The following is a 16240-nucleotide window of genomic DNA, read 5'->3' as shown; positions in this document are numbered from 1 at the left end:
ACTAACAAGTTTTTTTAAGCTGCATATTCAGAGTAATCTCAGGCTTACAGAAAAGCTGCAGGAACATTACTGGGACCATCTCCAGGCCCGGCACTGTTAAAACATTCTTTTCCCTCCCTTTTTCTCCATAGAAGTGGGCCATTTGAGAATTAATTGCTGGGGCTACATAGATGGCTCAATGGTAAGAGCCCTTGCCAAGAAAGCATGAGGACCTGAAAAAAAAAAAGCTGAGTGTGGCCAGGTGTGAAATCCACCACTGGGGTGGATCAAGCAGAATCAGGGGGATTGCTGACTGCCAACATAGCCCCAGGTTCAAAGAAATGAGGTAGAAAATGATAGAGCAGGAAACCCAGTGTTCTTCTATAGCTTCCAAGCACACACAGGCATGCGCAGGTGTGCGCGCGTGCACGCGCGCGTATACACACACACACACACACACACACACACAAACACACAATTTCGGGTTCATGACCACTCTAAGGCATAGTCTTTCCTGCTACCAGCTCTCCTGGGGTCAAAGGTCAGGATGGCGTTATGGTCCAGGCAGTAGTTTCCAAACTTTTTGGTCTCAGGTCCCCCTTGACTCTCAAAATAATGTCAAAATATCTTCACAACACTGCAACTGGAAAACAACTAGCACCTGAAATCTTTCTCTTCCTGCTCATTTTCTAGAGAGGCAGATCCTGCGACAGAAACTTCACAAGGAATACCCAGGTAAGAGGGAGAAGGCACTTTCTCTACCGAAGACACACAGAATGGGGACAAGCATTTAAGTGACAAAGAAAATATCAAAGTCCAGGGCTGAGCTAGAGGACAAAATGTCAATTGGGTTTGAGAAATACAACCGAGCCCTGTCATTATGATGCTAGGCAGGACAGATGTGAGCCACAGAGGGGCTCAGGGCAACCGTGTCCTCACCCTAGGGTCAGAATCTGAGGATGGCACAATTATGTCTCTCCTACCCTCACTCAGGTTATTGGAAAAGATGAGCTTTCATCCATCTTTCAGGTTGTTCATTTATCTGAGAATCCATACATATATCCACTCATTCATCTACCTATCCATTCTTATATCCACCCACCCACCCATCTATCTATCCATCCAATCCATCAGTTTACCCATTCTCCCATCCAATCTCCTATCCACTCACCCATCCATCCAACTACCCACCCACCCATCTATCCATCCATCAATTTACCATCCTCCCATCCAGTCTCTCATCCATCCATCTACCTACTCACCCACCCACCCATCCACCTCTTTCCATCCACCCTTTTATCCATTCTTCCACCCATCCATCCATTCTTCCTTGCCTCCCTCTCTCTGATCTTCCTTTCCCATCCATGCATCTACCCATTTCCCCATCATCTGTCTATCCTTTCTTCTACTCTTCTACCCTATCTATCCATTCTTTTATCTATCATTCTTTCATTCATTCATCATTCATCTATCCGCCTGCCCACTCACTCCGCCATGAGTCCACAGCTCACCTACCCACTCGTCCACCTGTCTGTCCATCACCATTCCATCCATGCAGCATGTCTTTATCAGGCACTGCTCGCCACTCAGGGCTGGAGGCTGTGGCTCCATCTGTAAACACAACAAACCCAGTTCCTGTCCCAGAGTAGCTCAGGGAGGAAATTCAAATACTCAGCAAAGCCTCTGTGGTTATTTCCTGGTACTGGTGACAAGGGCTCCAGATGTCACATGCCAGATACCATGAGGACCCTTTAGACTAGAAGAGCTTTCTAAGGAGGGATCAAGAAAACTCAGCCTATGGAATTTGGAGGCATTGGCAGTGGAAGGGCGTGTGTGATGATCAGGGTGAGGTGCAGCTGTCCCCGTGGCTGCAGTGTGTGAGTGATCTGAGTGGATTGTCTCAAAGGCACAGCACCCGTGGTGTTTGGGGCCTTGAGCTCAGTCTCCAGTATGCTAAAGGAGGAACAGAGAAACACAGGCTGGGGCCCTGCTGAGGTAAGGGGAGAGATGCATACAGGTGCAGACTGCCATGCTGTCTGTGCCAAGGCATCTCTCCAGACTACCTCTGGTGGTCACAGGGCAACCAAGGTGGAAATTCCAACAGAACCTCTATCCTGGAAGCTGTGTTCTTGTTACAGAAGGTGACTCCAAGAATGTGGCAGAACCTGGAAAGGGACAACAGAGGCACTTTCAATAGAGCAAAGACTCCAGGTAAGTGGAGGTGAGGTGGTTTCTTGACAGCCATTGTCCCCATGTCGGCCACAAGAGGGCGACATCAGACTGTCACAATCCCTCCAAAGTCCCAGTAGGTCAGCCACAGAACCTAGACCAGAGGCCTGGCTGACTGTCGTCTCCCTCCTACTCTGCTGCCTCCACGCCTAGGCCAGTGGTGCCTTCTGTGCCCCACAAATCTCCCCCATTCTTCCAGAAAGTACTATATGTAGGGAGCACCTGTCTGACTGCTGTGGTGCCAGTACTCTCTGGCTCAGCACTGGCTGTGGTATCTACTGAACCCCACTGCTCAGCAGTAGCAGTTAGCTTCTACTCTACACCATAGGGAACAAATCCCACAAAGTGGGGCTGACATCCTGTTAGAAGGGAGTCTAAGCCAGCCAACGGTAGATCAACAGGGAGACCACAGACATACCAGGGACTGTGCAAGGAACAACCAGCAGGGTAGGGTGCAGGAGCTGCCTCCAATGAGCATAAGGGAGCCCCCCCCAGGGGGCGGGGAACGAACACTGAGCTCATAACTTCATTCCAGGGGTAGAAGGGATAGCAGGCTGGAGGACAGGCTGGCACCAGGTGGAGAGAAGTGATGACTGTGGTCCCCATGGTGCGTCACTTCAGCTGTGAGGAACAACTGGGGGGCTACTGAGGGGACAGGGATGTCAAAGGAGGCTATCTGCCTAGGGGGCCGCCCAGCAAGACACCCATGCTGAAACATGCAAAGGTGCAGCATAGCAACTACCGGAGGGTCCCCAACTTCAAACCCACCCAGACTTCAGCAAGCTGACAAAGCAAATGGCAGCCATGACAGCTGCAGCTCCGCAGGGGTCATTGAAAAGGAAGCAGGCAGCCTGGTGGTGGTGGTGGATATCTCTAATCCAGCACTCTGGGGGCAGGGCAGGAGGATAAGGAAGCAGGTCCAGCTTCCAGGGTATCCTGAGCTAAATCCCCGGTAGACTGTGGAACAGGAGGAAACTGATGCCATCCTGTCTGCTGTTTGCAGATGTCAGGAGCCAGGCTTGGAATGTGTCGGGTAACATCCAGACCTTCAGCTTTCATTAGGGCCTTCCAGCCCAGGCTCAGCATGGTCTCGAAGCATAGCTGAGAATGGTTAGAAGTTCAGACTCTGGGGCCAGTGGGGCCCGACTGTAAATCTCAGCTCCCTACTGGATAGCCTTAAGTGAAGGACTCAACTCTCCAAACCGCTTTTCTCCTCTCTAAAATGGGGATGATGGGAATGATGGGTCAGCAGCTAACCAGGGGCCATGGAGACCTCGCAGGGGCTTGAGGGTTTCATCTTTGCAGAAGCACATCTTTCTGGTGCTCTGATGGGTCCAGGGCAGATGGAAATGTAAATGGCCTGTGCTGCTTGTCCTGCCAACAATCCACTCATTTATCCTTTCCCCTTTTGCTTCCTTTACAGCCTTTGAGGGACCCTTCCCATGCTTTCCACATGCTAACCCTTGGAAACAGTAAAAGAATTTGGCCCCAGACATCACACCCAGTTCCACAGAACAGAGTTCCCGAGCTCCCAGGAACTCCCAGTGTGGTAACTTGGGGGACACCTCTGACAAGCTCTGGGTCCCTGCTCAGCATCCTGGTCACATGAGCCTGCAGCTTCTAGGTGACTTTTACAGATAATGGCTGTGGAGGACACATATCCAACCTGATTGTTCCAAAAATAAACTTGCCCACCACGTAGTAGAGGTGAATTCCTTTATCAGACTTGAGTCACAGCTGTTTTTTCAATTTTTTATTTCATTTATTTATGTGTGTGTGTACCTCTGTTGCAGGGATCTCTGCCACCACCAGGGCCAGCAGAGCAATGATCCTTAGGAGGCAAGGAAGTCATTTGTTTTGACATGACTAAGTAGCTGGTGTTGACTCACACTTCAGGAGTGACCCCAAGTAGTTTATTTTAGGCATATTTAAGCACAGCACAATTTGGTGAAAACTTTCCTGGTGATAACTAACTCAATCTCCGGTGTGCAATAAGGCAAAGATGTGACTATATCAAAACTCTTTGTAAACTGCATGTGACATGTTCCATAAAGATGAGTTCTGTAGACTGACAACATGTGACACCTTCCATAAAGATGGGTTCTGAAGACTGACAAGCAAACAGAAAAGTCTGCAGTAGGATCTGGTGTGGTCTCAGTCACACAGATAGTGAAAAGGTCACCAGGCTATTAACCACACCCCCTCCTGGCCTTCTGGGCGGATAACAGGTTATGCATCCCTTCCTTTGAAAGAACATTCCTGTGTGTTTAATATTCCAGGTTCCCCTAGTGCTTGTCTGTGCAGACAACAACCTCTGTGCCTCCCACAGACTGCCAGTGCATGGAGGCCAGAAAACAACTCAGGGAAGTGGGTTCTGTCCTTCCACCATGTGTGGGGGATTGACCTTACTTGTCAGGCTTGGTGTCAGCATCTTTTCTGTTGAGTCATATCAAGCCTGAGTCAGGGCTTTAACTATTAAATATCCTCAATGTGCCATGCTAGAGGCTACCCGTTAGTGGTTAGCTAGGAGTGCAGAAATGCTGTGCCTCCTGAGGCCAGAGCCCCAGTACATCTCCCCACAGCAAAGAGGGGCGCTGGGAAGCTGGGGAGAGTAAGTGATCTGGGAGCTGCCCCAGGCCAGTGGTCTCCCCTGGGCCAAGTCCCTTAACAAGGACTTCCCTGCTGGAACAGACTTAATTAAACAATCTCTTTGTGCTCTGGTCCTGCTGGCTTCGGCCCAGTCCTCTCTGGGGGTTTTCCACCAGCTCTTCCAGCTTTAACTCCCCAAACCTGTCCTTTTTTTTGTCCCTAGAACATTCTCACAAGATCAGTATATTGGATGGTGTAAGCAAAGAGCAGGTAGGTCCCTTCAGTGGCCACAGGGCAGGATAACAGCATCTATGACTCCCAGGGAGGTCCTCTTGTGCTGCTCGATGAGGCAGTCACATGACCCCTGTCCCCAGAACCCTCCTTCCTACAGGCACAGCCACCTAACCTGGCAGAGTCAAGGAGATGCGCTGTGTCCGTGCCCTCCGGTGCTGAGATAAGCCACTCACGCACTCTGGGGGAGGAGCTGGAGAGGGCTTCCTGGAGGTGGGGAAGGTCTGAGCTCAGTTTCTGAGTATTGGTCTCTGGGGCTGCCATCCCCAGTGGTCACCGGCCAAGTAACTGAAGACAGCAGAAACACAGCACATGACTGAGCCTGGCTTAAGAGCCTGGTCCTCACCATGTGACCTCGTGCAGCTTTCTGTGGCCTGTCCAGTCCTTAGAACAATGAAAACCACACCCCCCTGACTACTGTGGGATTAAGTGGAATGCCAGTGGCGAAAGGTATAACCCCAGGTTAGGAGAGAATGGGTTAGACAGATCTGGGGGGAGCAGAAGAAGAAAGGGAGAGGAGAGTGGGGGGCACAGCTCTTGGCCATGTTCCAGGACTGGCTTCTAACCCACATGGCAGTCAAGGCAGGGACTCCGGGGTCCTCAGTAGCTGGCTCCCTTGACTTGGTTTGGACTTGTTCAGTGGATTTATCTTGTTTGTAAGCAACAAAATCGAAGCAATACAACCTCTAGGTTGGGACAGGCTGGCAGATGGACTCTGTGAAGTCTGTCAGAAGTTCCCTGGAACTACATGCTGGGAATCTCCTGCCCTGGATCCTGAAACTAGGGAGAGAAAGTCCAGCAGGCCACAGTCACAGGCAATAATGGAGCTCCTTGGTGGCCAGGCTGCCATGCTTCCAGTGTCGTAGCTGGGGACAGGCACAACCATCTCTCCAATCTACACCTACCCCACACCTGTCTCTCCTTCTCATGGAGACTCTGGCTTCTGACCAGGTCACACTCAGAGTGGTTCAGCAGGTGCCTGGAGATGGGCAACGCCCTGTCCCTCAGATGAAGGAGTGCCACCCTAGCTGGTCTTGGAGACGGAGAGAAAGGAGGGGCAGGATGACTGTCTCATTTCACTAGTCACAACCAAGCCATGCAGCACCTGTCCACCGCCTGCATGTCACCAGTCACCAGCTGCCACAAAAATGCCACAGGAAGCCTCCTGATCCTGTTACCCAGGCTCCAAGCAAGAAGTCAGAATGTCCCCTCTGTGAAATCAACAAAGCTTACTACTAGCATATTTCACATGTACTCGTATACACATGTAAATGTATACATACACACACAAATATATATGTGTGTATGTATGTATTTAACGGCTGAAGGAATAAGGTCACCAATGAGTTTGTTGTCCTTGTTTACTGTTTTTCTTAGCTTTTGTTATCACCTTGACATAAACTAGAGTTATCTGGGAAAAGGAACATCAAATGAGAAGATGTGCCCATCAGACTGGCCTATAGACAAAGATGTGGGCCACTTTCTTGATTAATGGTTTATGTGGGAGGGCCCAGCCCACTAGGAGACAGTGCTACCCCTGGGCTGGTGGTTCTGGGTTCTAAAGAAAGCAGGTTGAACAAGTCATGAAGAACAAGCCAGTAAGTAGCAACTTCCATGGCCTCTGCTGGAACTCCTGCCTCCAGGTTCCTGCCCTGCTTGAGTTTCTGTCTTGGCTTCTCTCAACGAACTCTGACCTGGATAAATGTATGCCAAATAAGCCCTCTCCTCCACAAGTTGTTTTTGGTCCATGTTTTATCACAGCAGCAGAAAACAAAGTAGGATACTTACAGAACATGGGTGAAGGGTTACTTGCAGGGCATGGGTAATACTAAAGGCGAAACATCACTGAAAATTGTCATCCCACCAATGGTGATGCCTTCCCCTTAGCTGCATAGGTGGAGTTCCCTCTTTAATTACCTTCCACCTTCTCTTTACTCCAGCACCCCGTGAGGCCATGGGCAAGTGGCCCGGTATCACAAGCAGCTAGAATAGGGGGTGTGCAGTGCCAGGGGCCCAGTCTCACCAGGGGATTTGGGAGGAGACAAAGGCCTCCTTGTTCCCTGATTCAACTTTCCACAGCAGTGCGCAATTTACCATCATAACGTCCAAAGTCTAATGGAGGAGCCTGGAACTTGTGGGCTCCCATGAACGGCTCCCCATTGAGGATCTCACCATGGACAGTGATGTCCCCTCCCCAGCCAGTTCCCAGCATGGTTCAACACTACCGACGCACTGCAGGATCAAGAGATGCTGTGCCCATCACAGCAGCATGTAGCTAGAGGCCCCGGGCTCCCCTCGCTGCCCAGGCACACCTGGCAGCCCAGTGGTGTGCACCAGGCTCTCCACATTAGGGATGATCATGGGTCCTATGTGACATTCTGTGCCCCATATGGATTGACCCTTTGGTAGATAAGAATCTGAGACTGAGGGTAACGTGTGTGGTCCGAGGTACCAGTGACTCCAGGAGTCTCTCTGGGGCCAGAGCTCAGGCCTGCTGTCACGTGGAGGCTGTGATGCTTATCGTTTGCTGGGGAAGGGAGCCATCTCTGTAGGTGTTTCCTCCAGAGCAGGCCAAGAGAAAGCTTGTTGATTGCTTGCCCTTGTTCTGGTCCAACCAAGAGCTTTAGCTATTATGTAACAGTCCCTCCCTAGGGCATCTGCACTCCCCCAACAAGACCCCTCCAAGGTCATTAGACCCATTTCTTGGGTCTCCCAGGTAGAACAACATGGCACTGTGTTCTCAGGTCCTGCAAGGTGACACTGTGACCCTTGCTTCATGGCTTTCTTTCTCCAGGACAAAGAGAAAGTTTGTGCATCTCTGACCCTCACATCTCTCCAGGTACACAGTAGGTCTTTGACAGTGACGTTGAATCAGTAACTGATTAAGGGGACAGGTCAGACCTGCATTCCTAAAAAGATTGAGAGCTTCCAAGGAGGGACCCAAGAATCAGGATGGCACTGGTTCATCTCCACACTCACCCTGACCCCCGGCTTCCTACCATGCCTGCAGGAGGAGTCACTGAACTAGTTTTCCAGACAGACAGGTGGATGGAGAGTTATACAGATGGACTCGTAGATACGGCCCCACCTGGAGCTGTTGTGGTTAGAGAGTCTACAGACATCAGAGCCATGAAATCTGACTGGCCCTCTGCTCTCCCCTGTGTGGCTATGGTAGTTATTCAGCCACTCTGTACCTCAGATCCTGTCTCTGACTGGTTCCCAGAAGGTCTGGACATGATGTTTGGAAAGGGAGGGGCCCCTCACTGTTTGATACTATTTCCTCTGCTGTAGAATGGGGTGCCAAGCTACAGTGAGGATCAGAACCTAAGCACAGAGCCAGGTTCCATTCTGCAGGGTTGCCACTGGTGTCACTATCCAGCTACAAGTCCCTCATCCTTCAGCTCTCTGTAGACATAATTGTTGGTTAAACCAGGTTGTTGGTTCCTGCTCTTCCTGCACTGTCCAAATTGTGGACCAAAAGTCTCTCTGTGGGCTGGGTATGTAGTTTAATTGATAGGATACTTCCCTACCATGCTAAAAACCCTGGGTTCAATCCCCAGCATGGCATAAACTGGCTTCTTGGGTAACACCTGTTATCCTAGCAACTGGGGGGTAAAGGCAAGAGGTTCAAAAGTTCTGCTTCATCCTTGGCTAATTATTGAGTTAAGGATAGCTGCAGCTCTCTCATTTGGTTATCTAGCAACATATTAGCACCTTCTGTGTACCAGATGTTCTTCCAGAGTCTAGGGTGTCATTGGGAAAGGCAGATCCTGCCTGGCTCTCAAGGAGCTGACAGCCCCTGGGGGACACTCTGTGGGGGGCACAGGGGAGCTCAGGAAGGGAGATGAGCATGCATGCTGTTTCTTCCTGGCGTTTATTTTTTGTCTTAGTTAGGGGTTCTGTTGCTGTGAAGAGATACTGTGACCATGGCTACTCTTATAAAGGAAAACATTTAATTGGAGCGCTTACAGTTCAGAAGTTCTTTCCATTATTATCATGATGGACATGGTGGTGTGCAGGGACATGGTGCTGGAAAGGGAGCTTAGAATCTCCCTCCCTCCCTCCTTCCCCCTCCCTCTCTCCCTCACTTCCTTCCCCTGCCTCCCTCCATTTGTCCCCCCCTCTATGACAGAAGGTACAAACATTTTCTCTGGTTCCATAATCATGAGCCGCATTTCATTGGGGTGCATCACCATCCTTCTGGAATACTCTGCAACCTCTTCCTGATGCCTGATGGCTACATTGTTTGAAGAAATGAGCCAGTACTTTCTAGGACACTTTTCCTTTGGGACTGGTGTCCCCATTGTGTAACACTGTGAGGGGGTTATTGCTGACTCAGACTCAGAGCAGCTGTGATCACCCAGACTCCTGAGACCCTTGGCAGAATGGAATAGGGGGACATCAGACCCTCACTCGAGACCACAACCACTTGCTGGCCAAGACACTAGAGTGTTCAGGAGGAGAAGGCTGACTGGATGGGAACTCATCTGTGCATCACCCATGCTGGGGTGGGAATCATTGATGGTGTGCTACCTTCAAGGCTGCCATGCTTCTGGAAATAATCCCAGTACATTCACCATCTCACCAAGCTGGGCATGGCTGATCCTGATGTTCTCATGGTTCACCAGTCTGGATGTGTGTAAAATCTCTTCTTCAGTCTGTTACTGCCCTCTCTGGGGTGAATGGAAAGACTCTCCAACAGCTGGGCAGTGGTGTCCTGCACCTTTAATCCCAGCACTCAAGGCCAGCCTGGTCTACAGAGTTTCAGGAAACAACAACAACAAAGGAAGACTCTCCAAGAAGAATCACTTACCACCACAGGACTGAGATTCCGGCTGGATTTTTAGGCAGGCACACCCTTAAGGTGACATGTGTCCTCCTTCATGCAAATGCCCTACCAGGGCATAGGACACCCCTGTTCCTTCAGGGTGACAGCTAGGTTGGCTCCTGTCAGGTGTCTCCCTGTGAGGTGCTGCTTCCCCTTTGTGACTGGAAAGTGTTATGGGCACCCTTGTGGAGGGTTTCTTTCTCACTGACCCGCCTGTTTTGCCCTTACAGAACTCCCAAAGATGCAGAATTTAGCTGGAGGTGTGCACACTGCTGGACTTCCCCAGGGAGTCTTCATTCACCTCAGATAAAGAGGACAGTAACACACTAAAGAAAGGGATCCATCGCAGTCCCTCTGTGAGTCTGTGACCACACTGAGGTTACCTACAGGAGACTGGGACGTCCACCCCAGCACAGGTGACAACTCACAAAACCCTACCTCTCTGGAGTCTCCGGCACAGTTTGTAGGCAGCTCCACTGAAGAGTCTCCTCCCCCCAGCGATTGCCCACTGCCTATATAACCTCAGGAGGGGCCTTGCGATTATTTTAAATTCCCTGTGGTTCTCATGAGCCTCCTCCTCCCTCACTGAGAGGATGTTGCAAACTGGAGAAAACAGATGTGCAATGACCAGGGGGAACAGTCACAGTAGGGTTCCCAGAAGGCTTCTCTGAGAGGAAACCTTAATGCCTAGTCCTGGAAAAAGAGAGGGAACCCCCACAAATAGCTTGGGGAGATCATGCCTGGCTGAGAAACCCATGAACATCAAGGCTGGAAGGCAGGACTGGCCAGCTGTCCTTTGAACAGCAACCTGGAATGTGGGCTATTGGCATGGAGAGGGTAACAAAGGGGCCTGTGGGCCAGAACTAGTGGTAAGTTACTAAAGGGAGATACCTGCATCCTGGCTCAGGTCTCAAGGTATTCCCAGCACTTCAGGTTTTGGAAATGAGTCCAGGGGAGCCATGAAGAACAGCCATTTATTTTCACTTTTATTTGTGGATCTGTTCTTATGTATACATGCATGTGCGTGAGCATGCAGAAGTCAGAGGCCACGGCAAATGTCTTTGTTTTTCTTTTCCTTTTTCTTTTTCCTTTTGGTTTTTTGAGACAAGGTTCCTCTGTGTGATCCTGGCTGGTCTGAAACTAGCTCTGTAGACCAGGCTAGCCTCAAACTCACAGAGATGGGCCTGCCTGGGCCTCCTGAGTACTGGGACTAAAGACATGTGCCAACCACTATGCCTGGAGACAAGTGTCTTTTTTAATTACCTGCCTACCTCTTCCTCATCTTCATCTTTGTGTGTGAGAGTGGGGATGCATGTGTATCAAAGGGCAAACTTGGGTATCAGTCCTCCCCTTGACCTTGTTTGTGACAGGATCTCTTGTTCACCACTGCATAGAGCAAGCTGGCTAATGCAGGCACTTCTAGGAAGCCCCTGTGTCTGTGTCCTGTCCTGCTGTAGGGGTGCTGGGATCACAGACGCACACTATTGTGTCATGCTTTGACTTGGTTCTAGGGATCTGAACTTGGATCCTCACTCTTGCATAGATAGCAAGCATCTGACTAACTGAGCCATCTCTCCAGCCCACTGAAGCCATTTATACTGAACCACAAATTCCTACCACACCAAGACGACGCTGGCCTGTGAAGAATGTGTGAAAAGAAATTTCAGAGATTTTCATCTGTGTCTCTACCTTCTGGAGGTTTCCTTGAAGTGCTCCCAGCCAAGATCTGCCTTCTTCCTGTAAAAAATAAAATAAAATAAGATCCTTTGTTAGACAGATGCATTTATGTGTCAGGTGTCAACAATTATGGTGGCTACTAAGAATGATGAAGGAAGGGTTCCCAGGCCTGCCCCAGCCCAGGGAAAATGACCTTTGCTGTGACCTGGTGACCAAACAAAGATGCCTATGGCTGTGGGAGGAGGGGGAGGGAGCCAGGCATCTGAGCTATGTGTTTACCCCTTGGGCTCCAGTGAGTCCTTGGGGCACCTTCACTGAATCCCTGGTGTCACCATGCACAGGCTGGGGCTTATCCCTCCTGCTAGAAGGAAAACCCTGCAAGACCACTGGTGTCACCCAGCTGTGGAGGAGTGGTCACAGCAGGACAGGTCTGGAGACGATTCTGCAAGCATGACCACAGCTGAGAGCAAATATAGGAACTGGGGCTCACAGCTGTGCCGCAGGCTGCCAGGCCTTTGCTTCTGACATTGGCTGAGCCCCTTGATGCATAGAGTCTACCCTCCCCCCAAATCCCTCTCAGTTCCCTGTCCCCGAATTCCCTCCTAACCATGAAGGCCCCACCCAGGCCACCGGCTTATTTGTTTTTCTTTTATAAAGATTTGTCATCTTATTTCATGTGCATACGTGTTTTGCCTTCATGTATGCACATCTACCATGTACAAGCCTGATGCCCAGAGGCCAGGAAAGTATGTGAGAAGTTGGAGTTGTAGGTGGTTGTCAGCTCCCTGCCATGGGAGCTAGGAACTGATCTGGATCCTCTGGAAGAGTAAGTGCTCTTAACTGCTGAGCCATCTCCCTACTTTTTTTTAGCATACCCTCCCCCATCTCTCTGCTCCCCAGCCCTGCGCCTGCTATGCCATTTCACCCCCCAGTATTCTCCTGTCCACTTTCACTCCATGTCACGCACCCTCCCTCTGTCACATGGACCCTTTTCCTTTCCACTCTCACCCACCAACACTCATTTTTGATAATTAGAAGCTACATTCTATGTGCGAGAGTGAACACGAAATGTCTTTCTGAGCCTGGGTCAGCTCTTTTTAATATTTTCTTCATGGCATGGCTGCTTGTCTCTAGCTCTGGGCTATAACAGGGAACAGCACCTACCTGCGTGGCCCAAAATCCCAGGTATCTGTTCTCTCAGTTCCTGAAGTCAGTCTGAAATCTGGTCCTGACAGGACCACACACTCTGCAGGCTTGGGGCAGGATCCTTCTGGCTCCTTCCGAGTTTGGGTGACCTCAGGTCTGCCGTGGTGACACTTCAGCTTCTGCCTTCCTCACCACCTCTTTCCCTTTCCATCACTTCTGATGGCATCACCAGTTCTGGAGCCAGAACGGTAACAGGGTCCTAGATCTAGTGGGCCCGGAGACTTTAGCACAACTGACTCCATGATAGAAGTGCCATTCAGGCTGCGAAGCTCAGCACAGACAGCACCACCTGCCAAAACCAAAGCAAAGGCCTAATCCATCAAAGGGCAGAGTTCCGGGAGAGTCTCTAAATGGACTAGCCCTGCCCTTTGACATCTGCAGCTCCACTTCCGGCTCCCTGTTCTCGGTAACTGAAGCGTGTCCACCCAGTACATGGTTTTGTGCTTAAAAGCTCACCCCGAGAAAGGCTCAGTGCACCAGCCGATGGTGGCACACGCCTTTCATCCCAGCACTCAGGAGGCAGAGGCTGGTGGATCTCTGTGAGTTCGATGTCTGCCTAGTCTACAAAGTGAGTTCCAGGACAGGTTCCAAAGATACACAGAGAAACTCTGTCTTGAAAAAAAAAAGACAAACAAACAAACAAAAAAACCTGGCACTACAATGGCACTGAACACACCCAGTGTAATCGCCAACTGGCTGATAAAGACTTTCTGTTGGCTTAAGCCCATGTCCAAGCAGTCTTTCCTGGGAATACCCCACAACAAGGACAACAGTCAGCCCAGGTTGAATTTACTCCCAGAGGCCTAGGATAAGTGCTCTATGAAGATCCTCATTTCAGATAAAGGCCCACTCTCAAATGTGATGGCTAACATGACAGGATTTAGCATCACCATGGAAACAAAGCTTTGAACATGTCTTTGAGGAGGCATCTAGGTTAATTGAGCCGGGAAGAACCACCCTAAATATGGGTAGCACCAAGCTGTGTGCTGGGCTCCTGGGTTCCTAGGCTTCCTAAAAAGGGGAAATTGGCTGAGTGCCAGCATCCTTCTCTCTCTGTTTCCTGGCTGTGGGGAGAATGTGACCAGCTGCTTCAGTATCTTGCCACCAGGACTCCCCCCCCCCCCCCCCGGCCAGGATCGAATGTATTTCTTGGAACTGTGGGTAAAAAATAAACAAACCCTTCCTTAAGTTGCTTTTGTCAGGCACTTTGTCACTACTTGACAAAATGACACACGAGGGCCGGACATGTCTGCACCCAGCCGTTATTCAGCCTGCTACCTCGCTGCCTAGTGCTGCACCACTCGTGTTCAAGGCAACCTGGCAACCCATCTCACCCGCCAGGAGAGGACAGGGACGGAGTCTGCTGTGCTGTGGCTCCTTCCCCACAGCCCCGCACAGCAGCCTTAAAACATGTCTGAAACGCACCTGTGGGCAGCAAGCCCTCAATTGTCAAACCCGGGAGTGCAGTTTACGACCAGATAAATTTCAGCTGCCCTGACACTGTGTCAAGCCAGCTCTGAGAGCTGCATTCTCGGGAGAGAGTGAAGGGAGTTGACTGGTGTGACTTCACTCATTGCTCAAGGTGTCCAGAGCAGACATTTCAAGAAAGACAACATGTTTCTAGTCAGGCCCCGCCCTTGACTCTTATTCCTAGCCCAGCTGTCAGGGCCATCTCCAACCTACACCTCTCAGGAATTCCCAGCTGGTTGCTTTGTCTGAGGACATTCCTTAAAATGTGGGTTCTAGAATCTTCCAAGGTAAAGACAGAAACAAAATAATCAAAACTTCTCAAAGGAAATATAAAAAACCCTCCGAGTCTATAGGAATGGCCATAGTGTGCCAAGTGACAAGACTAAGAAGAAAGATTGAAAAGAAACAGAAGCCCCAGGTGTCAGTACTGGGGACACCTGCACTAGAGCCCTGCTCATTCCAGATCAAAGTAAAAGATGAAAGACGAGAGCATTCACCTCAAAAAGCAGGCATGAAGCATGAGAGAGGTGGAGAGAGGCCAGCCAGACACACTAACACGGGAAAAGCAAACTCAGACGGGACAAAAGAACAGCTGGGAAGGAAACTTCAGAACCCCCATCCCCACCCCGTGTCAGATCACATGGCTACAAATAAAAAAAACTCCACAGGACCAGAAAGTTCCAGCTCACAGAGTCAGCCCACCAACAACACACTTTGCATGTAGCTAACAGTGCCGTGGAGATGGCCTAAGAACATGACCTGCACAGCAGTGATAAGGGTTCAGTAAGTTAAACTCTAGCAGAGATGAGTACAGACTACATGTTCTCACACAATGCAAACCACAACCCCAGTGTCCGAAGCTTGAGTGTGCCCACCTAGTCACCATGCTGATCTTCTCACGATCTGCTTCATTTTGGGTGTGCTCCATGACATCCACCACCCCGTGTCCCATCTCATGCATTCTCATGCCATCTCGTACTTCCTGTGCATTCTCATGCCTGCCCACAAATTCTAGCCTCCACACCCCTGGTGGGACTGTGGTGATGGGATTCAGAAGCTGGGCTGTTCAGGGGAGGTGCTGACCAACCAACCCATTGCTGCTGATGCCAGTGTCTGCCTTGGTCCATCAACAACACCCCCAGGAAGGTGAGAGGTTCCCCACCACAGCACCCGTCTTAGAACCAGAGGAGGCAACCTACAGGAGACCCAGGAGATAACAGAGCCAAGTTCCCGAGCGTTCTCTACATGAGCCTCAGACTCCCGAGACCTCATGTGGGGCAGTGTTAGGCAGGGGCACAGATTTCCCACTGCACAAGCGTTCACCAGCAGCACAACGGGCCCTGGAAGTTTCTCTCTTGCTCCACAGAACACCTTCTTACCCTTCCTTCTCCTAGGGACTCAGCCCACCAGGAGGCACTGAAGGCTTGCCGGATTCTCTCAGAGCGAGGCACTGAAGGCTTGCTGTATTCTCCCAGAGCGAGGCACTGAAGGCTTGCTGTATTCTCTCAGAGCGAGGCACTGAAGGCTTGCCGGATTCTCTCAGAGCGAGGCACTGATGGCTTGCCGGATTCTCTCAGAGCGAGGCACTGAAGGCTTGCTGTATTCTCTCAGAGCGAGGCACTGAAGGCTTGCCGGATTCCCTCAGAGCGAGGCACTGATGGCTTGCTGTATTCTCCCAGAGCGAGGCACTGATGGCTTGCTGTATTCTCCCAGAGCGAGGCACTGATGGCTTGCTGTATTCTCCCAGAGCGAGGCACTGAAGGCTTGCTGTATTCTCTCAGAGCGAGGCACTGAAGGCTTGCCGGATTCTCTCAGAGTGAGGCACTGAAGGCTTGCCGGATTCTCTCAGAGCGAGGCACTGAAGGCTTGCCGGATTCTCTCAGAGCGAGGCACTGACGGCTTGCCGGATTCCCTCAGAGCCGCTTTCTTCCCTGAGACTCACAGTTGCACACCGTGGCTCTCTCCTCTCTA

General features: G+C 50.7%; 1 protein-coding gene and 1 long non-coding RNA gene across 3 annotated transcripts in view; one reads left to right on the top strand and one right to left on the bottom strand.

Moving 5' to 3' along the window:
- Positions 1-3909, top strand: part of Wfdc1 (WAP four-disulfide core domain 1) — a 19313-nt gene extending 15404 nt beyond the window's left edge. The window contains exons 6-8 of the mRNA XM_005073088.4: positions 673-714; positions 2118-2190; positions 3632-3909. Of these exons, the coding sequence (XP_005073145.1) occupies positions 673-714; positions 2118-2176 (101 nt within the window). The 3' untranslated portion in view covers positions 2177-2190; positions 3632-3909. The remainder of the gene's footprint in view (positions 1-672; positions 715-2117; positions 2191-3631) is intronic.
- Positions 1-16240, bottom strand: part of LOC121136189 — a 20405-nt gene extending 4165 nt beyond the window's left edge. Inside the window, exons 1-4 of one of the 2 annotated variants that reach the window (XR_005873311.1) lie at positions 15649-16240; positions 12758-13088; positions 11606-11653; positions 1495-1590 (exon numbers count right to left, since the gene is read on the bottom strand). This is a non-coding gene — a long non-coding RNA (uncharacterized LOC121136189). Of the gene's footprint in view, positions 1-1494; positions 1591-11035; positions 11654-12757; positions 13089-15648 lie in introns of those variants that run through there. The other variant, XR_005873310.1, reaches the window with a different exon arrangement.

Source organism: Mesocricetus auratus, unplaced genomic scaffold (assembly GCF_017639785.1).
Source record: "Mesocricetus auratus isolate SY011 unplaced genomic scaffold, BCM_Maur_2.0 Super-Scaffold_6723, whole genome shotgun sequence".
In the NCBI taxonomy this organism is placed as follows: domain Eukaryota; kingdom Metazoa; phylum Chordata; class Mammalia; order Rodentia; family Cricetidae; genus Mesocricetus; species Mesocricetus auratus.
Note: the sequence above shows the minus strand (reverse complement) of the source record. Positions and strands in the feature narration are given on the sequence as shown.